Below are 23,467 nucleotides of genomic sequence, written 5' to 3' on the forward strand. Positions count from 1 at the left end.
GGTTTAAAGGCATGTGCCACCACTCCCAGTTAGGAACATTAATTCTAATTTTACTGTTTTCACAGAAGCCAGAAGTCATTGCAGCTGGGAAAAAAATATTTTTGTACCCAATTTATTTCTATCATATTTGTTTTTTTTTTTTTTTCATTATCATGAAATAGTTCCCTCCACAGCATAAATATCCCACTCTGTTCCATTACTGCTTCCCAATGTCTTCCCAAAAAAACTTAAAAAAAAAAAAAAAAAACAGGAAGCATTTCTGCTCCTAAGCAGTTTAGACAGGGGATGTTCAACCTGTACTCAGAAAAGGGAACTGATGACAGACAGCATGTCAGTGGCACAGGTCAAGACCAGGTGTGGGACACTTCTCCCTGTGTTTTCTCACTTGTGAGACAGACCTGAACTAAAAGGATTTTCTTGTTTGTTTGTTTTTTGAGACAGGGTTTCCCTGTGGAGCCCTGGCTGTCCTAGAACTCACTCTGTAGACCAGGCTGGACTCCAACTCAGAGATCCGCTGGCCTCTGCCTCCTGAGTGCTGGGATTAAAGGTGTGTGCCACCACTGCCCAGCCCACTATAAGATTTTTTATAGGATTTGGATCTAAATTTTTATGGTTTCATGGTCACATAAGCACATGTTCAAAAAAGTTCAGTCAGTGGAAGGTAGGGGGAGAAAGCCAGGGCTGCTGAGATGAGCTCAGCAGATAAAGGCACTTGCCACCAAGCCTGGAGAATTAAGTGAGTTCGATTCCCAGGACCCACACAGTGAACAAAGAGAACCAATTCCTACAAGTGTCCTCTGACCTTCAACAGGTACACTGTGGCACGTGTGTGCCCACACATATACATGACAAATAGAAACACAGTGAAGACTTTTATCTCACAGATATGTTCCCCATACTTCTGCACAGACTACAGAACCAACCCTGACATTCACTTCTGGTATTTTGAAGTTTCTCCTCAAGTTTTTCTCATTTTCTTTAAGTCACCCTAATTCCAAGTCCCTCTGTGCCAGCTTAGAAAGAGTTCTAAAACCAACACCTCACACACGGCTCTCCATAGCACTCATCTCACACGATTCAAGAAAAACCAACACACCAAAACAACTTAACTTTTGCCACTGACACATGCGCCTGTAAAACGGGGAGTAAACTTGGTATGGAACCCTAGTTTAAATAATAGTGTCTAACCAACCTTTTAGTCACTGGCGATTGCCATCGCTTCCCCATCTGCATCCTGAGAGCAGCGGAGAGAAACAAATGTCAAGAACTCCATTCACAAGTTAAACTCTTCTTGTGGAGGCAGTTTTTTTTAAAGCTTCAAAGTGTCTGGAATTAATGCTACGATTTAACTGCTCTTTATATTCATGCATTAATAAGGCAATCACTCAAAATTTGTCTAGTTTTAATGTTGAGAACTACCAAAAGCAAGAAAAAGACAAGCTGACCAAAACCCCAGACCCAACCACTCTTAAGTTTTCAAAAGGAAGAATTAGCCAACTCTAAAATAATTTTGCAGACCACTCTGTAAGTTACAGTTTCAACCCAACCACAGATCAGTCAAAACCATTAACGAAGGTTGTTACCGAGGAGAAGTCTCTTTCTGGCGCTTTCGAGGTGAGGGAGAGGCACTCCGGGAGGGGGAATGTCTCCGTCGCCGGCCTACCTCACCATTCTTCACATGGGATCTCTTGGGCCGCTCATCTTCTGAGGTGGAAGAGGAGCCAGAGTCTGTAATCACAGAGCAAAGAACAACAACAAAATATCACACACACACACACAATCACTCACACTCACCCTCGCTTTTACACTGAATGCTCAGTCCTAGGTTCTACCCCCAGCACTGCAAAAAAACGTTACTTAGAGGCTAGTAAAATTCATTGACACAGCATTTACCTAGTATGGCATAAGGCCATGGGGTTCAGTTCTCAGGACCGTCAGTACAATTTAATCAGGACAATTCTAGTGGCAGTCAATATCCCCACACCCAGCAGAAAACTAGCAAACACAAGGCTACTTTACTATCAAGAGAACCGAGGCCTGTATGCACCTCTAAGAAATTTAGGGATTTTAAACCAGGCTTGCTGGTGCATGTCCGTATCTGCTGACAGGGAGGTAGAGGCAGGGTCTAAAGCTCAACACCAGCCTCAGCAACACAGCAATTGAAGTGGCAGCCTGTGTGAATGAGACTATCTCAGAAACAGGACAGAACAAAAAGTTAGTCATTATTTCCAATTAACAAAGTAAAGCTTCAAAAGAATCTTAAGGCTGGTGGTACAACTCAGTAACTCAGTGGAAGAACACATGCCTAGCATGAGCAGGCCCTGGGTTCCATGCCAGCAGCAAAAGAAAAGCATCAATAAATCACTTGAAGTAGAAAATAAGAATGACTACTGTAATGACTACAATAATCACTGAGGAAGTGGAGTAGGGCTGTAGCGTGCTTGTCTTAAGTTGTGTGGTGCAAAGCTCAACCTCAGCACTTAGGAGACGGATACAAGAAGATCACAAGTTCAAGGCAAGCCTGTCTCAAATGAAATCAAACCTTCCAAAACCCAAACAGCATCTGGCGTAAACATCAAGTTTCTGCATACTTCCTCTTTAATCCAACAATTAAAACTATCTGAAAACTTCATCTGCCTGCTATTAAACAAAATACCTAAAAGCAGCCTTAATGACCAACAAAAGGCAACTAATCAAAAAGCAAAAAGCTACTAGTAAAAAATGAAAGATTCACAAAAACCCAGTTAAGATGTTCTAAATCACAGACTCCTGCATATTAGGGAATAAATTAGTTATCCAATTTAATTTTCTTTTTTAACTATTGTAGTAAAAATGTGTAGAGTATTCTACTCTAGCTCAGTTACCTTATTTGTACTAATGCTGGGAATAAAGCCCAGGCCTTTGCACACAGTAAGCTATACTAGACCAACAGAACCACTCCTGGCCAGATTTATCACTTTTATAACAATGTAACAATTTAAAAGAAAAATTTAAGGGCTTAAAATAAGAAAGAAACATATACAGTGGCCAACTTAGACACAGAAATTCCCATGAAGGCAAATTCTTTGTCCCTCACCCCCTGGCATTCAGAAGTAGGGTCTCAGGACTGGAGGTGCTGGGCAAACAAGACAGTCTTGGTTCAATTCCCAGGACCCACGTGGTGGCTCATAATGTCTACAGCTCCAGATCCCAGAGGATCTGATGCCTTCTTCTGGCCTCCTGAGACCAGATATACACACGGTACACAGATATACATGCAGGTAAAACACACGCATTATACACACACACACACACATATATATATATACACATATTTATGTATGTATATGTAAAAGGGGGGGGGGTATCCTCATGTAGTCCAGGCTATCTCCAGTTCACTATGTAGCCAAGAATAACTGATTATCTGACCCTCCACCTCCTGAATACTGACTGATACTACAGACTTCTCTGGGTTTGCTGTTCTGGGGACTCTCACTATGTAGCCCTTAATGGCCTCATACTCTACAGGAACTTCCTGTCTCCACCTCCCAAGTGTTGGGGTTCCAACAGGTGTGGAGGTAGAAAGCACTTTCTTGGTGTCCATACCAGATGAAGACTGCTGGTTCTGTCGTCTATACTGGCGCCTCTGCTGCACAGAATCGGCTACAGCCATCTTGCTGCCTTTGTCTTCTTCTGAAAGATGGATGCATTTAGAAAGCTTTTCTTTAGTTGTGCACAGGTATTGTGACGTAACTGCACACGAAAACAAGCCTTCAAACCTTTATCAACTACTAAACTTACTGACGACAGGTCAGGCCGGGAGACAGGAATTCTACAAACATTTCAGCTAGCTATCAAACCCCAATTATGTCCAAATACAGAATGAAGAGAATGAGGCTAAGAAGAATGAAATAAGGAAACAGAGACACTTAAAATGCTGGCGCTGGGAATCTCCAACTGTCTGTGATGTCAGATTCAGCTTTCTCTACTGTGGTGCCCTGTACAACTGATCTCCAACCCAAGGGGAACCATCAACTACGGAGGGAAAAGAAAAAAACAACCTCTAGAAAATCATTACAACTTACCAGACTCAGACAACTCCACTTTTCTCGGCTTGGGTGCTGGTGAAGGTGACTCTCTTTTCTCAGTACCTTTATGTTTTGTCACTAAAAAAAACAAGTGAAGGAAAAAAAATCTCACACACAATAAAAAATAGTATTTTAATAGTACAAAAATGTGGTTTGACTGTTCACATAAAAAAACGTAACCTAAAATTTAAATATGGAAAGCTTCAAAAACATCTACAGGGCTAGCATGAACCCTGCACTGATTACTCAAAGCCCATGCACTAAAACCAGTTGGATATAGTGTGTGTGTGGTATGCACGAATAACCCCACAACTCCTACAGCAAAATGGAAGGTGAAGATGAGGTAATGGTCTGGAAGTTTGGACCAGCTAACCTGGAGCACACACCACACAGTACAAAGCAGGGAGGGCCTGCCAGAGACCATGTCTCAACAAGGAAGAAGAGAAGAATCAACTCCCAGAATTTTTTTTTTAAAAGAAAGCAACCAAAACAGATGGGTGGTGGTGGCACATGCCTTTAATCCCAGCACTTTGGGAGGCAGAGGCAGGCAGATCTCCAGGTTCAAGACCAGCATGGTCTACAGAGTGAGTTCCAAGATAAGTCAGGGCTACACAGAGAAACCCTGTTCCAAAAAACAAAGAAACCAACCAACCCAAGGTCATCCTTTAGTTCTTTTACCTGTGAATGACTAATGAATTTCGCTAGAATATCTTATCAGAATACAGTTATACCTTATTTAACACCCTAGGGATTGTCATAGACTATATAGGGTAGTACCACAAGAACCGGTGATCTAACACTTCAACCTCATCTTTGCTAAAGTAATCAAAAAGAAAATTACTACTGAAATGGTACATACAGTAGACAAGCCCTGTATCCCTGAGCTACATTCCTTTAGTTAATGATTCTACCTACTAATGGTAGAATTCTCAACAGACAAACCACTGAATTTAGTTGAGAATGGTTAACATCTAAAGTTCTAAAATTCATAAAAGTAACAGGGGCAGGAGAGGAGCCCAGTGGTCAAGAGCACTTGCTGCTCTTACAGAGGACCCATATGGGTAGCTCACAGCTACATGTTAACTCCAGCTCTAGATATGAAACCTCATCTGGCTTGTGGGTACCTGTGTTGTGCGTATATACCCTAGCACAGAACATACATTAAAAAAAAAAAAATCCCGCCGGGCGGTGGTGGCGCACGCCTTTAATCCCAGCACTCGGGAGGCAGAGCCAGGCGGATCTCTGTGAGTTCGAGGCCAGCCTGGGCTACCAAGTGAGCTCCAGGAAAGGCGCAAAGCTACGCAGAGAAACCCTGTCTCGAAAAACCAAAAAAAAAAAAAAAAAAAAAAATCCCAACAAGGAGGAGGCTTGAGACAGTACTGCCAGCCTAGAATAGTATCATAACAAGATACTATTTCCCAAGATTTTAAAAGACAAATCAAATCAAAACAAACAAACAGGAAATCGCCTACATGTCAAATTTACCATCTCAGAAGATCAAAATTTAAAACTATCTGGAAGGTGGCTTGTTTGGCTGTGAGAAGGCATTTTCTTAAGAAACATAATTAAATTTAACATTGCTTTTATATTTCTTGAGACAAGATCTCACTACTGTCTGGCTTGAGAATGCAATACCAGAATTAAAGAAGTACACTATTACCAGGTGGTGGTGACAGACATCTTTGATCCCAGCACTCCAGAGGCAGAGGTAGGTGGATCAAAGCTCAGTTCAAGGCCAGCCTGGTCTACAGATCAAGTTCTAGGCCAGCCAGGGATACACAGAGAAACCCTGTCTAGGGGGTGAGGGGGAACATACCATCACACCTAGCCAACATTAACTATTTTGTTAAACAGAAGGAATAAACACAGGGGTTTATTATTAGCCTTTAGTAGTGTTTATCGCACACACTTTATCCTACTCTTGAGTTAAAGCATTCTGCCAAACAGTGGTGGCCCACGCCTTTAATCTCAGCACTCGGTGGGCAGAGGAAGGCAGATAGATCTCTGTGAGTTTGAAGCCAGTTTGGTCTACAGAGCTAGTTTTAGGGAAGCCAAGGTCACACCAAGAAACTGTCTTGGGAGAAAAAAAAAAAAAAAAAAAAACCAAACACCAAAACCAACCAAACAAAAAAACATTATTACAGGTAACAAGTGTTTCTGTTTTATTTTTCTAAAGATTTTTTTTACTGTGTTATGTTAATAGTGTTTTAAGAATTCAAGGAGCAAATCATTCTAGCATGAAGTCAGAAATCTAAAAGAACAACTCTAAAACCAGAATTTTAAGGTATTTCAACAGTCCTATTAATTATTAATCTTAGATTGCCCAAAAGATAATTTGTAAAGTTAAGTTACTGTAACCAGAACAAGTAAAATACATTAAACGTCCACAAATCACAATTTCTCTAGTTTAGCCAATTCAAAAGATACAGGCCATGCCAGGACACCTAACTAAGGTACAAGTTTATGCAGCACCTGGATTACAACTGATTCCAAGTTTCTCAAACACTTAATGAGACTGAAAGTACACTCAGAATGATTTAGTCCCAACCCCCCACTTTTCTCTTACTCTCCCCTCATCTGCCCGTCATCAACAGCAGATCACAAGACCCCAATGAACTTCTGCTACATGAACTACAAACAAGAACCCTGCATCACAGCAGTGCGGCAATTCTAAGTATCCAGAGACCCAAAAGAGCGCAGTTGGGAAATCACAATACCCAGTAGAGAAGCCAAGAACTTCATTCCGCCCTGCCTCTTCCTCCCTAGTCATCACAAAGGCATTTGGTTTATCCTTTTCTTTTCTTTGTTTTTTTAAGACAGGGTTTCTCTGTGTAGCTTTGCGCCTTTCCTGTAACTCACTTGGTAGCCCAGGCTGGCCTCGAACTCACAGAGATCGGCCTGGTTCTGCCTCCCGAGTGCTGGGATTAAAGGCGTGCGCCACCACTGCCCAGCCTGAACAAGCTTTAATATGCACATACGTGGCGCGGCCACAAAGGCATTTGGAGTCTGACAATTCTCACTGCCTAAGTGGGAATGAGCTTTTCATTTCTTTTACTAACTAGCTGACCTAACAATTGCAAAGGTCTTTTCTAGCTCTCAAATTTCAACCCAAGGGTCATTTCCACACAGTTCAAACCAATTCTGAGCTTCAGTGGACATAAAACAGACGAAGCTGTCCGCAGCACAACTGTCTGGCTAAAGCAGCTTGTCCAGAGCAGAGAATGTGGCAGGTTTCTGCTCCCTACAATGAACTTCTCTCGACTGCAAAACATCCATCACATATGTACAAGGCTTATGTCAGAACAGGAGAGACCGGCACCGGTGCAGACTCATGAAAAGGGGAACGAATAAATCCAATAATTGCCCTATTTTAACAGAAGAACTCCTGTTCATGTATTTTAAAGTAATTCTTCTATATGATCTAAATGGAAAAAAAACATGTATTTTTCTAAAATAATAGTGGGAACACTAAGAGTATCTTGCCCCTAGAGCGCTTTCTAGCTCTAAACAAAAGAAATATTTACAAGTGTAAAGTTCCCAAGAAAAGACAAGTTGGCTAGAGAACTAAGTATCAGATTAGGACATGGTAATGGGAACTTCAGAAAAGAAGAAATAACAGTGCATGTATAATAGCTGCCTTAAACATCTTATCTGTCACTACATGAACGGGACATTAAAGTCACATTACTCTACGGCTTGCCACCACCAACAGGTCCTCTTTGTACTCATCCCTCTCAGTCTAAGTTTAAAAGGGCAGCAGTGTGGTGCACCCTTGTAATCCCAGCACTCAGGCAGTCACCGGCTCAGAACACCCTCTCTAAAATCCAATTGCTACAGCAGCTTTCCCAAGCCTCCCACCCACTCCACTCACCCACCCTTCAGGCTGCCTCTATTACTCCAGTCCCAGCACCTAATGCACCATCCAAATGGATCCTATCCTCCTCTTTCTCCACGCATATTTGTGGAGAAAAAAGTCGTGGCTTGCTGGGGTTTCAGCATTATCAGACTAACATTCTACTTGGCTGGCACAATCACACGTCATCAATTTCTTAGAAACCAATCTACTGAACAGAATGAGGACGAGGACAGCACCCAAGATCCCTGCCTAGACTCTAAATCAATCTTTCCTTGGGGCATAAATGCGACCAAAAAAAAAAAAAAATTAGAACACAAAGTTCTCAAGTAAGATATCAAACAAAAAGCCTTAAGAAGGGGTGTGGGGAGGGTGGAATAGTTAACTGGTCTCAGAGTAATAAAACGAATCCTTACAGTAAGAACACAAGTTCCAATTGTTACCCCAATTCAAATAGCCCCAAGCTAGTGATCTGCTTGGCCACCTGCCCACACAAAGGGCACTGGAAAAACAAACTACCTTTACATATCACCCTCTTTCAGCAAAGCCCTGAGAACAGAAAGGCAAGGCGAGTCATTTACAGTATCACAAAAAAGTACCTCCTAGCTGCTTCTGAAGGTGGGTACAACTGGGTTCATCCTGATGCCAAAGATAACAAAATGCTTTGTGTTTTTACCTTTACCCGAAGTTCTTCCTGGAGACACAGAAACTCGACTTTTTCTTGTACGGTTCGACTGCTGGGGGGTTGGGGAATGGCGAGTTTTAGGTGGTGGAGTTGCTGGAGATGATGGCCTGTGCCTTCGCCTAGGAGGACTTGCTGAAGGAGATAACCTTCTAGTTTTTCGAGGGGGGCTGGATGTCCTCTTGGGAGGCTTCTTTGGTGGTGACCGGGAACGAGATGAAGAGGACGAAGAGCTACTTCCAGACAACGATGCGGAAGAGCGCCTCCTTCTGTGGAATAAAGCATTCACTTCATCACCTGCATCCCACTGAAGATGACTTCACAGTATGTATAATGTACACAAAAATACAGCTATTTTTATCCAACTTTTGAGTTTATGTAGCTAAGTACACAAATTACTTCAAAAAGATTAGAAACAAAAGCATAACCCAGGACAGGAAACAGCTATGTCTGAGTACACACACACAACTCATTCTGATTGTGTTTCAGCTGTGAATGCTGTAATCCAGTAACAGAGCAGCCCCTTCCTGAAGAGTGATAATGGGGTCATGGAGTTTGTACAACTTTGGGGGTGACAGAGTATTGCTCATTCAGAGTGATATCAAGTAACTTTTAAGTTGCACTAAATGCGTGCAACATTTGAAATTCATTTAGCTACATAAACTTAGAAGTAGGGGCCTCTCGAATTCTGCAGCAAAATCTGTGGTTAAGTTCTGTTGCAATTACATGTACCTGCAGAATTCACCTTTGGCAGAAGAATTTCTGAGAACCTGAAAAAAAGAAACCCTCCCTTGAGTGTGAGATTAGAAACTGGCTGAAAGGGAATCTTACAGAATCTGCAAAACACTGTGACTGCTCAACTGTTCAGTGCACACTACTGAGACAGGCCGCCTGCAAAACTCCAATGTGAGAGTTGCTGTTTCCTTCACGGTGGACAAAGGAGCACTGGCATTACTTCTCTAATGATCAGTGTGAAAAGTGTGACGCCTGGAATTCCACCACAGGCACATCTGTCCTCCTGTCTACCAGCTGCAGCAGCAATGCTACACGTTTAAGTCTCGGTACCTCGACACCACTCCCCAGAGAAGATGGTATTTGCTGTTGCTGTTGAAGTGTGGGTCTGAAAGCCCTACCTGCACAGACAGAACTGGAGATTATTTAATGTTTTCCCTTTTGTAGTTGCTGTGGTTCTTGGTAAAGAACATTAACAGCTTTTCCAGGGCTAGGGTATACTTCAGAGACAGAGCACAGGCTCAGCCTGAGTGAGGCCCTGGTTCAACCAGCAGCAACAAGGAAGAATAGCATCTGTCCAAAGCACACTCGGAAAGCAGGCCCAGGCAACAGATCAATAAGGCAGAAAATTCTGTTCCTGTGTACCAGGCTTCATTCTGTATAAAGTTAAGACACAATCGCATTGCTATAAAATAATATCTAAGATAAAACATTTTATCTTATGCCCATTTTAGAATGGTTAAGCAAATTACACATTTCAGCAATGTTTAAAACAAATTAGTACTATTGGCTGAATTAGATGAATGCCTAATTGTGTCACATGTAGCCACTGTAAACTACTAGTAATGGCTTTATGTATCAAGCTTTTTTGTTGAACTATCTTTGGACCATCAGCCTGCAAATAATGACTTGAGACTTATTATTAATTATGAAAGCTTGGCCTTAGCTTAGGGTTTTTCCCAGCTAACTTTTTTGTTTTGTCTTTTCAAGACAGGGTTTCTCTGTGTAGCTTTGGAGCCTATCTTGGAACTAGCTCTGTAGACCAGGCTGGCCTTGAACTCACAGAGATCCACCTGCCTCTGCCTCCCACCACCCAGCCCCAACTAACTCTTCTAACTTAATCAATCCATATTTTTTACATCTATGTTCTGCCACGTGGCTCTTCTTGGTATGGCACATCCAACACACCTGACAAAATCTGCACACCTACACTTTCTCCATCAGTCCCCTCTCTTCCTAGAAGTCGCGACCATCTCTCCTGCCTAGCTATATTAAACCAATCAGAAGATGCCTTAGGCAGAGACATTTTTAGTAGTGCAAACAAATACTCTGCAACACCTCTATCTAGGAATGGAACTTTGGGGAACTTTCCTTTTATGTTACCTGTCTCTGAGCTGTTACAAAAGGCTTCATTACACAGGGTGGGAGAGATGGCTTAGCAGTGAAAGTGTTAGCTGCCCCCCAAAGGACACAAGTTTGGTTCCTAGCACCACCAGTTACAACTGCCTGTAACTCCAGCTCCAAGAGATTTGGAGGCCTCTGCAGGCAGCTGCATTCACATACATACCCACATTGGCGCATTTGAACACACACCTCTACACATACTCAAGATAAATGTTCTTATAAAAAGAGAAACACTGTAAAGGTACTTGCTTTGCAAGCCAGGTGGCCCAATCTCAATCCCCCTAGAACCACCCAAAGGCAGAAGAACTCCAAGGTTGTCCACTGACCTCCAGGTACAAGTTACTGCATTTGTATACACACACAATATAAGTACGTTCTTAAAACTTAAGGTAAAACAGCAAATGGGTTTTTAAAACCGGTTAAGTAACCTGATTAATTCTGTAGCCAGCTGCCTTTCAGAAGCCGTAGTAAGTTAAGTCAGATGGGAGGGGGTGCTCAGGGGTTAAGAGCACCTGTTCCTCTTGCAGAGGAGGTGGTTTCAGTTCCCAGCACCCATATGGCAGCTCACAACCATCTGTAACTCCAGTTCCAGGGTCTGATGCCCTCTTTTGTCCTCTGGGGGTACCGAACACACATGGCACACAAAATGCGGACAAAACACTTGTACACACAATAAACACACACTTACACATTTCAAAGTCAAACAGAAAAAGCAACCAGTTCTTTCTTTGCTGTCTGTGTCTCTCCCAGTCTTATGTAGAGGATGACTGCATTTCTGATCCTTTTCCCTCTACATAGAGGGTGCTAGGATGACAGATAGGAACGAAACTCCACCCGAGTCTGTCCAGTACTGAGGAACAGAGCCCAGGGTTTCCTGCTCACACAGCCAACATCACCACTAAAGCACACTGCTAGCCCTCGGTTCTGTCCCTTATGAGAACTTTAGTCAGCCGGGCGGTGGTGGCGCACGCCTTTAATCCCAGCACTCCGGAGGCAGAGGCAGGCGGATCTCTCTGAGTTCAAGGCCAGCCTGGGCTACAGAGTGAGTTCCACAAAAGACACAAGGCAACACAGAGAAAGCCTGTCTTGAAAAACTAAAAAAAAACAAAACAAAACAAAACAAAACAAAACAACCTTTAGTCAAGTCTTAGAAGGTAAAACACACAGGACCTACAAGACCAGTGACTTGACTCTTTCCCAACAGTATGTTTCTCACAGCTCAAGTAGTGCCACATGTGAAGTGCATCAGGCTGTCTAGATGACATTCCCTAGTATAATGTATGACATCTGTCTTCCAGCAAACAAACAAAAACAAAAGGATCCTGAAATTAGACTAACGATCACCCTGAAGCTCCAGGCACCTGCCACTAACAGAGTCTCACCGTCGGCCCGGAGACCTACTCCTCCTGTGTCTTGGTGGAGGGGGCATCCGTCTTGGTGGAGTTCTTCTTCGAGGAGATGGTCGCCTTCTTGGGCTTGGCCGCCTTCTAGGAGAGTAAGACCTGCCATAACAAACAGAATTAGGCCCCAAGTAAACTAAAAACAAGGAACTTATTGGCACTAATTTCCAATGCCATAACTTCTGTTTATGTAGATTTTTACAGTGCTCAGAAAAGTAGACTTCACATAATGCAGAGTAACCTTCATTCTGAACATTCTCTGTGACTTTGACACTGTTTACGACGTTACCTTAAAAATCACCACTTACAACCTAAATCGCATACTCATCCCAAGGTCATAACACACCTTGATCGGGATCTATGTCGCCGTCTTGGTCTAGTATGAGAAGGTGATCGAGAACGGGTCCGAGATCGTGATTTGGAACGTGATCGCGATCTTGGTCTAGTCTTTTCCTTTTCCTTTTTGGAATTTTTTTCTGGAGAAGGTTCTTTGGGCTCTGGTACAGGCTCAGGCTTGGGAGCTTTCAGGATGTCACTGTGAAAATGACAGTGTTTTGTTTTTTTTCTCCACTCTTCTGAGAATCCTAAGCCAATACAACAATATACTGACCTGGCTCTCTTTTTAAAGGGTTTTCTAGGGCTGGCAAAATGGCTGTCTTTGGTGAGTACTTATGGTGCAAGCTTGAGCTCAGTTAAATTCCCTGGAACATTAAAGTTAAGGAGAGAGCCAACTCTACAAAGTTGTACTCTAAACAACATGACCTGTCCCCTACTACTAATAAATTAACAGATGTAGATCACCTTATTCTAAAAGAAGTCAGTATCTGCAAAGACTTCTGACTTCAAAAGATAGGTACATATCAGAATTCATTGAGCAACTAAGAATTCATATCCCTATTTCACATGTGGGCAAGGACTGTGCCACTGTCCAACTGCTAGAGTCCACAGAGCCTGACTCCTGGGAGCCTCTGAAACCCTGAGGGACAAAGTCCAGGCAGGACAGCACTCTCACCTGCTCAACCATCATTTGCGCAGGTCCCCAACTGCAGGGGCTGCAGTCTCATGGACGGCATGCCAGGCGGCCTTGTGGACCACGGGAGCTGTTTGTTGTGCAGTAGCTACATTATGCTCAAGTCTAAGGCAGCCAGAGGGCACAAGATGTTCCCATTGAAGAGGGAGGGAGTGGCTTTTATTTGGTGTATTTTGTACTCCAGTTAACAGAAATGAATAAACCTCTTTAGATTGGGGGTAAAAGTTGTTTGAGAACGTAAGTCAGTGACAAAGCATGTGCAAAGCTCTAAGTTACACCCCCTACTTCAAAAACAAACAGGAACTTGTCCACAGTTTATTGTGGCAAGGAGGTAAGGAAGATCACATTACAATACATAAAATGTTTAAAGGAATACGACAGACAGGGCTGGAGAGATGGCTCAGCAGTTAGGAACACTAGCTACTCTTCCAGAGAATGCAGGTTCAATTCCTAGCACCCACATGGCAGCTCACAACTGTCTGTGACTCCAGTTCCAGGGGATCTGACACCCGTGGCAAACCACCAATGCACATTGAAAAAAAAAAAGAAAGAAAAAAATACAACAGACAAGTGGTTACCACTAGGACATTTTCCTTATAAAGAATATAATTTCAGCTTCATTTTCTCAAACTAACTTTATAATTTAAAAAAAGAAAAGAGAGGCCAGGCGGTGGTGGAGCACACCTTTAATCCCAGCACTTGGGAGGCAGAGCCAGGTGGATCATTGTGAGTTCGAGGCCAGCCTGGACTACCAAGTGAGTTCCAGGAAAGGCGCAAAGCTACACAGAGAAACCCTGTCTCGAAAACACAAAACAAAACAAAAAAAAAAAAAGAAAAGAAAAGAAAAGAGAAAATATTTAAAAGGAAAACAAGCATTTAAGTTAGCAACATACATTTGCAGGTGGTAGAACAGCCTAAAAACATGATTATGTAACATGATGTTAGGAACATGCCTTGTAGACGTGGCCTCCTGTACTGAAGAGTCTTTTGTTCTCACTGATGGTTCCGGGAGCTCTGGAGATTTCTCCTTCTTTTCCGGGGCAGGGGAAGGGCTCCGGCTCTTGGTTCTGTGACGGGGAGATCGAGAGTGACTGCGCTTTCTCTCTCTCCTGACAGGGGAAGATCGTCTTCTAGGGGAAGGAGATCTGGATTTGCGTCTAGGATGAAAGCAATTTTTTCAGATTTTTGAATAATGTGGTATGGCGCAGACAAAGGGAAAATCGAGGATTAATCTTTTAAGTTACCCACTGTTGTCTGTATCTGAGAAGTTTCACATGAAACAAGATATCCATTTCATCTACGTGAGAGGGAAAAGGCCAGACAGAACTAGAAGGACAAGCAAACAGAGGTAACATCCTCGAGGAGCAGTTAGAAGAGGCACACTGACTGGGGAGGAGGAGGCGTGGGCTCTCGATTCCCAGTGATCATCCAAAGACCAACGCCTCAGATGAAGATGCTTACAGCCCTAGTTCCTCAACAATACACCAACCCTACCAAAATACGGAGTTCAAGTACAGACCGCTCAGATCAGAGCTGGTCAGGCAGCGCCTCCAGATGCACAAAAATGACTGGTGCAATCTAAGCAGTGTGTTCTTCCCAAGAAAAGAAAAATGCCAAATTCACAGAAGATGGGTTTTTGTTGGAAGGGGGGTTGTTTTCCTTTGCAATTGTAGCGTATCTAATTTGAAAGTGTTTATTATTTTTAAAAATGAACAGTAAAGTGAAACAGCAAACTTAATCCAACACTGTCATAACAATGATGGCTCACACTTAGCTTTAGAAGCGCTCACTGCTTCTATAAGGTTTTAGAATTCAGCACAAACTAAAGGAAAAAATATTACCTCAGATTACCAAATTCCCACAGGTTAAAAAAAAAAAAAAAATCCTAAAAATGAAAAGCCTAATGGAAGTCTCACCTTTCACCACAAATACAGTAGAAGCTGAACCGTGGATTTAAAAATGTGAACCTAACAATAGTCTCATTGGAAGAAAGAAGAAAACAAATAAATGATCTGAAGTTTGGGTTCAGTACAACCTTTGATCTAAGAAAAGCAGAACAAGGAATTAGGTAAGTATATGAATGGCTAACGAGCAGACTTTTAATAAAAGGGAAATGGAGAGAGTCAGAATACAGTAACAACAATAACTAAAACAAACAAACAAAAAAACCCCAAATGTTTTATTTAAGCAAAGCAACATAAAGTCTAAATTTCTACTTAATAAGCAACTCACCTAAATTAGAGGCGATCATTTTAGTCAAATGATCTGTCTCCAACAAAGTTTTTTTTTTTCTTTAAAGAGAGTATTAGAGTGCTGTCTAGGCTGGCCTAGAAGCCACACCTCCACCCACTACCTCCGGGATAGCTTTATAAAAACGTGCCAAAATGCCTAGCAACAAAGCTCTTTAGCCCAGAGGCGAACAGCTCCTCCACCAATGTTCCCCAGACTTCCAGCTGGCCACACTTCCGCCAGCGCACCCTGAAGACCCAAGGCCCCCCACAACACCGCACGCGCATCTGTTATATCTATCATACCTCCGTGGGCTGCGAGACCGCTCCCTTTTCTCTCTGCTGCTCTCTTTTTCTTCCTTATCCCTCTTATCTTTATCTTCATCTTGTTTTTTCAGAGATGCCAACTTTTCTTGTTCGATCTGCAAGCACACAGGTGAATGATGAGAACACACAACTGGAACACTATGCACTGGATAAACACTGGTGCCTAACATTTCACCAGCCCTGGGTCTTCAGATGTGTTCATTTGTTCTCAACTTCACTCATGTCTTTTCACTCATCCCACTCGTGTGACTTTACAATTCCTGCCTATGTGAGAATACTTTGTACACACTTTTTAGATACTTACATTAAAATTTCTTTAAGTTAAATGCACTTATATCTTAAGAACTGGCGGAGGGGGGGGATCTACCCAATTACTGGACTCTTGGAAAACGGCACTCTAATAATTTTCAGAGGTGTGGTAAACTCAATGTACAAACATCACAGCAAACCGTAGCCTAGCCAGATCACCGAAGTTCAAATAGATCAAAGAGCACAAACAGAAATTCTTAAGGCAAACCACCAGTCCGCACACCATTGCTGCCATCAATATGAAAGGGGTTATTACTTGTCTCTGTTTGATTTCTTCCTTCTTCAACTCTAGGAAAGCAGAGGGGATCCCAGCGATGTTCTCTTGTGCACTCAACAGCAGGGGCCACAGCTCTCCCATGAATTCTCGAGCGTTTTTCCCGTTCAAAAATCCAGTCAGGTTGATTTGCATCATTTTGGAATCTGGATTCTGCAAAAAGACACGACAGGAAGAAAACAGTTTACTTCGAAACCAACCAACCGACCTACAACTCATTTACATTAGTACTTAGTCTACCAGGGGGGCTGAGGTACATATATACTATTTAATACTTTTCCCTACTTGCTTCTTGGCCATGTAATCTCTAGATAATCAAATTCTCCCTCACTGAACCAAAAGCATCAGAGCAGCCTTTGTGGATTCCCTAATATTTAGACTATATGGCTGTTAGTGGGCCTTATATATTTATCAACTTTAAAAAAAATCATGGAACAGATATAAATTCTTGAGTTCACTAACAAGTATTTGCTTGGCTGGAAAAGTTCCCCCAACAAGAAATTGACAACGTACATAACACTTCTCCTTACATTACAGATAACTTTCTATAAAGTATCTAATATCTAGTGCTCAGTTATAAGAACTAACAAGTTATGCATGCACTCTGTAACTTGTGAAGACTAAGCTAGAAACCTGACTACTACTGCACATGACAACCTATTACTAACAATGCCACAGAGCTCAACTGTCCACAAAACTACGAGTCAAGATTTCTAAAAAGTACATGGGTTTTTAAACACTAGATCTGTTGATCAAGCAACAAGGTCCGTATAACAAGCACAGCTCAATAGCACAAAGCAAGTACAGATTCCAGGTGTCTTCAGTTTCTTCTTGGAACCTTGGGGGTTTGGAATCGCCAAGTCCCCTGTAGAGAAAGATGTTCCCTTGGCTTGCTTCCGACTCCCTACTGCAACTCAACCACCTTGAGTTTAATGTTATATCATTTATCTAAATTGCAAAAGACGAACAAGCAATAATGAGTACACAACCACAAAAAAGAAAAGATTGTTTAAAAAGTTCTAAACTTTAATCTCATGCTCACTACAAGGGGAATACTACCAGATAGGTTTTAAAAGTACACTAAAATTCAAATCAGTAAAGCATTTCTTCAATAAAATCTACCATTAAACATCATTTAAAAAACATTCTCCCATGTTTCTGGTCTCTAAGTTAAATAAATATACTTTATAAATATAAAGTACGTTCTTAGAATTAAGTCTTTAGAAACATTCAAAACAAAATAATTATATTGTTAAAAAAAAAAAAAAAAAAGAAATACCTTATCAGTTGGAATGGTAACTGTTCTGTCAAAAGTCAAGCATGAACTCTTTGGGAAAAGGAGTAATGTAAAAGTAAATTCACATTGGTAGATTTACCAAAAGGTTATATGGTACATCTTTACTGTCCTTTGGGATGCCATGGCAAAATAGCAAACTATGTTGTAACAAATGTTTTTAAACATCAGTTGTATTATCTTGTATTAGTTCATATTGGAAGACAGGAACAATTATGTTAACTGGCTTTAATAGGACTGTCAATTCATCTGCCTGAAGTTTAATTAGAATGTAAACAAAATCCTGTGCCTAAATTCTAACTGGTAACCAGCTGACTTGTAGCTACAGCTAAAAACTTTAGCTCTTTTAAAAACAACATCCAATCAAATCAGAATCGCCCCTCATGCTTCAAATAAATGTCCATCTCAAAAGCTACTTTAAAGAGCAGTATACAGCTTTACCAATTGCTCTTGTTTGTGTTTTTGTTGTTGTTGTTGATGTTCGGCCACTTTACACAACTCACCTCCAAACACACACTGCGTCATCAAGGGAGTTGGGTCAGAGCGACATTGGGACACTCACTCTGCTGTGACCTAATAAGGTGATGGTGCTATACTTCAGACGCAAGGAATAACTTCCATTTTGGTTCAGGCCTTTTAAATCATAAATCACATTATCATTAGAAAATTGCTGTCAAAGTAACTTAACATGTAACAGCAAAATTACAAACAGTAAGTTTGATTTTTCACCTGTGTAGCTTTCAAAACTATGCACCTTCACTAAACTTCCAGCCTTAACAGTTGTTTACAAAGTGAATTCTTTTCACAACAAACATTGTAAAATAACCCTTCTATATTTGTATTCCATAGAAAAACTGAGTTTCCATAGATTCACAAATTGTCACATATTCAGAAATAAGAGCCATCTGTATATTAGTACCTTCACTTCCAGCTGGTTGAATATAAACTCAATCACAACATCATCTTCAAATCCAAGGATTTCAGTTACTCTTTTTGTTATCCAGGGCTTTATAACCTCCAAATTTACTTTGCTCATGTCCACCTGAGGAAACATGCAAACCGTTAAGTCAAAGTTGACTGCAGTAAGAACTTGAGTTAGACTTTATCTAAATATTTATTTTAGCTCATGCATATTTAAATTCATCTCTCATACTCATTCTTTGGTTGCACAGTGTATGTGGTGGCTAAAAGGCGGCAAATGTGCAACCATTAACATTTATTTATTTATTTGTTTATTTCACAAAAGTTCAGTTTATCTCCCAAACCCAAAAATGCAACAACTGTTGTAAAAAGGTAACTGCCCCACCCAGAATACCTTTTTTTCTAGACATTCTGCGAATTTCAGCTGCTTGAGGAGCTTCTTCTGTTTGTTGCTGAACCGATTATCCTGTTCCGCACTTGTTCCCTGAAGGAAGCAAAGGCATGTCCTATGAATACAAGATTAAATTTTCCTTTTCTTTTTCAATTAAAAAATGGTGCACGTATGTGGAGGTCAGAGGACAACTCTGGAGAGTGGGTTCTTTCCTTCCAACACGTGGATCCCAGGGATGGGATTCAGTTCCTCAGGCTTGGCAGCAGGCACCGTTACCCACTGAGCCATCCTGACAGCCTTCTTTAAGAGAAAAAAAAAGTTCTGAGGCCAGCCTGGTCTGTAGAGTTCCAGAAGAGTAAGGGCGGTTAGAGAGAGAAATCCTGTTCAACCCTGCCCCCCCTATACACACACACACACACACACACACACAAAAGAAAATAACAAAATCTTAGTTTCTTTTACTAGCCCAGGCCAGCCCTCAAACTAACAGTAATTTTCCTGTCTCAGTTTCTCAACTGGTGGCTTGAATCACAATACTGGTGATTTCAAAGTTTAAAAACAAAACAAAAAACTTTTAAATAAAGTTTCCACTTATTTTATTTAGTTCTGTCTGCACACCCTTCCCAGCTCCCACACACAAGGACCTGACTATGCAGCCCTGGCTGGCCTGAAACTCACTACATAGACCAGGACGGTCCCTAAGTCACAGAGGTCCTCCAGCTTGGAGGGCTGTGGGAGTGAAGGCACATGCCGGCGAGCATGGCCTAACCCCTTCACTTTTAGGGCACTGCCTACCTCTCCACTGTGCTGACACAGCTCGTTGTTCATTTTACCCCATTACAATGTTCTTCCAATTTTCTGGAATTTTTTAAAAAATGTTTGTCTATGTCTTGCCTATATTATATCTGAGCCATGTACCCAGACCCAAAGTAAAATTCTTTAATAGCAAATAAAGGCCGGACGGTGGTGGCGCACACCTTTAATCCCAGCACTCAGGAGGCAGAGGCAGGCAGATCTCTGTGAGTTCAAGGCCAGTCTGGGCTACAGAGTGAGATCCAGGACAGGCTCCAAAACTACACAGAGAAACCCTGTCTCAAAAAAATCAAAAAAAAAAAAAAAAAAAAAAAAAAAAAAGGCAAATAAAGGCTGTGACTTTTACAGTCAAAATAACAGAGTCAAATATTCAGTCAAAATATCCAGATATAAGATTGCATCCATTTCTAAATTTAGTTGACACATAAAGCACCTGTATTTTAATATAAATGTACATCCTTAATAAGTCAAGTATAACAGTACTATCCGAGTAAGACTCCTGTCCACATCCATGTTAAGTCTGACACTTATGCTCTTTGCAGATCTGTTGAAATGAGAACACTGCAGTATTTCAAGTTTTATCCTGCCCTGAAAAACAGCAGCACTGCTTGCAAGAGTATGGTGGCACAAGAACACCCCGAGACTACATTGTTTTAGCCTGTCCCAACTTGGAATGTCAAGAGACAAGAGGCAGGAAGACTATGGTAAGTTTGAGGCTAGCCTGGCATACACAAGTTCCAAGCAACATAGCAAAAGACTATCAAAAGACCAAAACTGAAGGATGGTCTTTTCACTCAGTGGCGGAGTGTTTAGTGCAGGGAGCCCTGGGTTTAATCCTAACATTACATAAACCAGGTATGGTGGTGCCTGTAATCCCAGCACTAGGGATTTGGAAGGTCAGGAGTTCAAGGTTATCCTTAGCTCTACAGTTTGAAAGAGATACAGGAAACCCAGTGTGTTCGAAGGGGGTACATGCCAAGACCAAAAACGTGGGGCACGGTGGTGCATACCTATAACTGAGCACTTGGGAGTTTAAGGAAGACCAGAAATTATTCTCAACTACTTAGTTCAGGACACTGATTCTGTCTCAGAGAGGAGAGAAGAGAAGGAATGGAGCCGGGCGGTGGTAGCGCACGCCTTTAATCCCAGCACTCAGGAGGCAGAGGCAGGGGCAGGCGGATCTTTGTGAGTTCGAGGCCAGCCTGGTCTACAGAGAGAGATCCAGGACAGGCACCAAAACAGAGAAACCCTGTCTCGAAAAAGAAAAAAAAAAACAAAAAAACAACCAAACAAACAAAAAAAGAATGGGAGTGGAAGGAGAGAGAATATGATGAATTTGAAGCCAGGTGAAGTAGCATGCTTCTGTAATCCTAAAACCTGAGACCTGAGCGGAGGCTTGGAGTTCAAGCCAACCTTGTTACACAGCAAATCTGAGGGCAGCCTGGACTACAATGAGTCCCTGTCTGGAGAAAAGCAAACGAATGAATGAACACCAATTCTGAGTCCACAAAAACTAAACCAGCAAAGAACTCCCAGAGCAGCAAGGCATCGGCAGGTTACTGTTTACTTCGCCCTACCTCCAGGCTCAATTAAATACGGAAGTTACTGGCTCTATGATTTGAAATCTACGAACTGGCTCTTGACTGGATACAGTCCCTTGGAAAGTGATCAAGAAAACTTTTGTTTGAGTTGAGAATATAGCAGACTGGCAAGAGCACTTAGCTAGCACGTACAAAGTCCTGGCTACAGTTCCTAGTGCTGTAACAACACAAGAAGTTTTTGGTTGGTTATGGTGTCCCATCCCAGCACTCAGGAGGCAGAGGCAGGAAGGTCTCTATGAGTTGCAGGCCAGCTTGGTCAACATAGTGAGTTCAGAACCAAAAAGGTTTGTTTGGGGAGGTAAAAACCCACAGTAGTATGTCAGCTCTGCTACTACTCCACCACCATGTCCTGAGAACACACAATCTAATCTCTGAGGATGTTTCCTCACGTGCAAAATTAGGGGCAATGAACCAAAAAAGCTGAATATCGGGGGTGATAAGGTATGCTGGTTATCTTCAACTGATCATTACAAGGCAAACATGCTGAAATGCCACACTATACACCCCAATTATGTGTAACTATTTAATGCCAGTTAAAAGATCAAACGTAAGCTGGGTGGTGGTGGCGCATGCCTTTGGTCCCAGCACTGGGGAGGCAGAAGCAGGCAGACCTGTGAGTTCAAGGCCAGCCTGGTCTACAGAGAGTTCCAGGGCAGCCAGGGATACACAGAGAAACCCTGTCTCAAACAAACAAAATTGTACTGAAGTCACCTGGAAAGTGATCCAGAAAGTCTATAGCTGAATAAGGACAACACTTGGCTATCACATATAAAGCCCTGGACGTGGTCCCTAGTACTGCAAAAACAAAAACAAAAAACTGTTTTGGGCTGGAGCGATGGCCTACACCTTTAATCTCAAGATTGACTGGGGAGGCAGGTGATTTCTAAGAGTTCAAGGCCAGCCTGGTCTGCATACCAAGATCCTGTCAACTGCCTCCGCAAAAGTAAAATAGAAATCTACCTTGCATGGCTGTTGTATATATGGGAAATGACTTTCATCAAGTACCCACCACAAGAGCAGTTGTTCAGTAAACGCCAGATACCATTTCTACCTCAAATCAAGTTCTAGTCAGATACTGGTTGGCAGTGTACTGATCTAAAATCTTAACGCAGAGCTTAAATGCAGTCAGCGCCTCCATTTAGTCAAGTGTGAGACAAATGACTGAAATTCTAGCACTTGGGATGTCAGGGCAGGACTCTGGTTCAAGGGCAGTCTGGGTTAGATTAAGAACCTGGTTTCGCTGGGCACTGGTGGCACATGCCTTTAATCCCAGCACTCGAGAGGCAGAGGCAGGCGGATCTCTGTGAGTTCGAGGCCAGCCTGGTCTACAGAGTGAGTTCCAGGAAAGGCTCCAAAGCTACACAGAGAAACCCTGTCTTGGGGGGGGGGGGGGAACCTGGTTTCAAAACAACTCTCCTCACGTCCCCCCCACCCACCCAACCCAGTGATAACAAAACTACTTCATTTAAGTAAATGTAAAGCATATATCTTAAAAACTGGATTCTTGGGATTGGGGATTTAGCTCAGTGGTAGAGGGCTTGCCTAGCAAGTGCAAGGCCCTGGGTTTGGTCCTCAGCTCCGGAACCAAAAAAAAAAAAAAGATTCTTTTCCAGATTCTGTCCATTTCAAAGGAAAAGTTGGTCTAAAATTGGCTTTTCATTTCACTTTTGCACCGATCCCCCCAAAGCCAGGGTTTTTCTGTGAAACAGTCCTGGCTGTCCAGGAACTCACTTGTAGCCCAGGCTGGCCTCGAACTCAGATCTATCTGCCTGTCTGCCTCCCGAGTGCTGGGGTTAAAGGCGTGCACCACCACTGCCCGACCCACTTTGCATTCTTTATTCAATCTCTTTCCACTAGAAATAACTGACAAGGCCGTGCAGTGGTGGGGCACGCCGGGAGACAGGGACTGGCAGGCCTATAGAGTTCCAGGAGAGCCACAGAGAAACGCAAGTCTCGGAAAAGCCAAACACCAAAAACTGAGGGGGGGGGTGTCTAATAGACAAGTGAAATAAGTCTTCAATTGCTTTTAAGTGTAACTTCTGTGCCATAAGAAATAACGAGTATCCACTATAAAATACAAGCTCATTTGAAAATTAGTATCCTCCAAGTATGTAACTCTCTTAGTGCTTGTATGATCTAAG

At 42.2% G+C, this 23,467-nt stretch overlaps 1 protein-coding gene across 1 annotated transcript in view; it reads right to left on the reverse strand.

Annotated features, from left to right (window-relative positions):
• Positions 1-23,467, reverse strand: part of Srrm1 (serine and arginine repetitive matrix 1) — a 32,638-nt gene that overhangs the window by 7,741 nt on the left and 1,430 nt on the right. The window contains 12 exon segments of the mRNA XM_006975667.4: positions 1,193-1,234; positions 1,584-1,728; positions 3,586-3,672; positions 4,065-4,145; positions 8,597-8,871; positions 12,121-12,240; positions 12,485-12,673; positions 14,122-14,325; positions 15,703-15,818; positions 16,289-16,459; positions 18,520-18,642; positions 18,916-19,005. Of these exon segments, the coding sequence (XP_006975729.1) occupies positions 1,193-1,234; positions 1,584-1,728; positions 3,586-3,672; positions 4,065-4,145; positions 8,597-8,871; positions 12,121-12,240; positions 12,485-12,673; positions 14,122-14,325; positions 15,703-15,818; positions 16,289-16,459; positions 18,520-18,642; positions 18,916-19,005 (1,643 nt within the window).

This window comes from Peromyscus maniculatus, chromosome 2 (genome assembly GCF_049852395.1).
Source record: "Peromyscus maniculatus bairdii isolate BWxNUB_F1_BW_parent chromosome 2, HU_Pman_BW_mat_3.1, whole genome shotgun sequence".
Classification (NCBI taxonomy): Eukaryota; Metazoa; Chordata; class Mammalia; order Rodentia; family Cricetidae; genus Peromyscus; species Peromyscus maniculatus.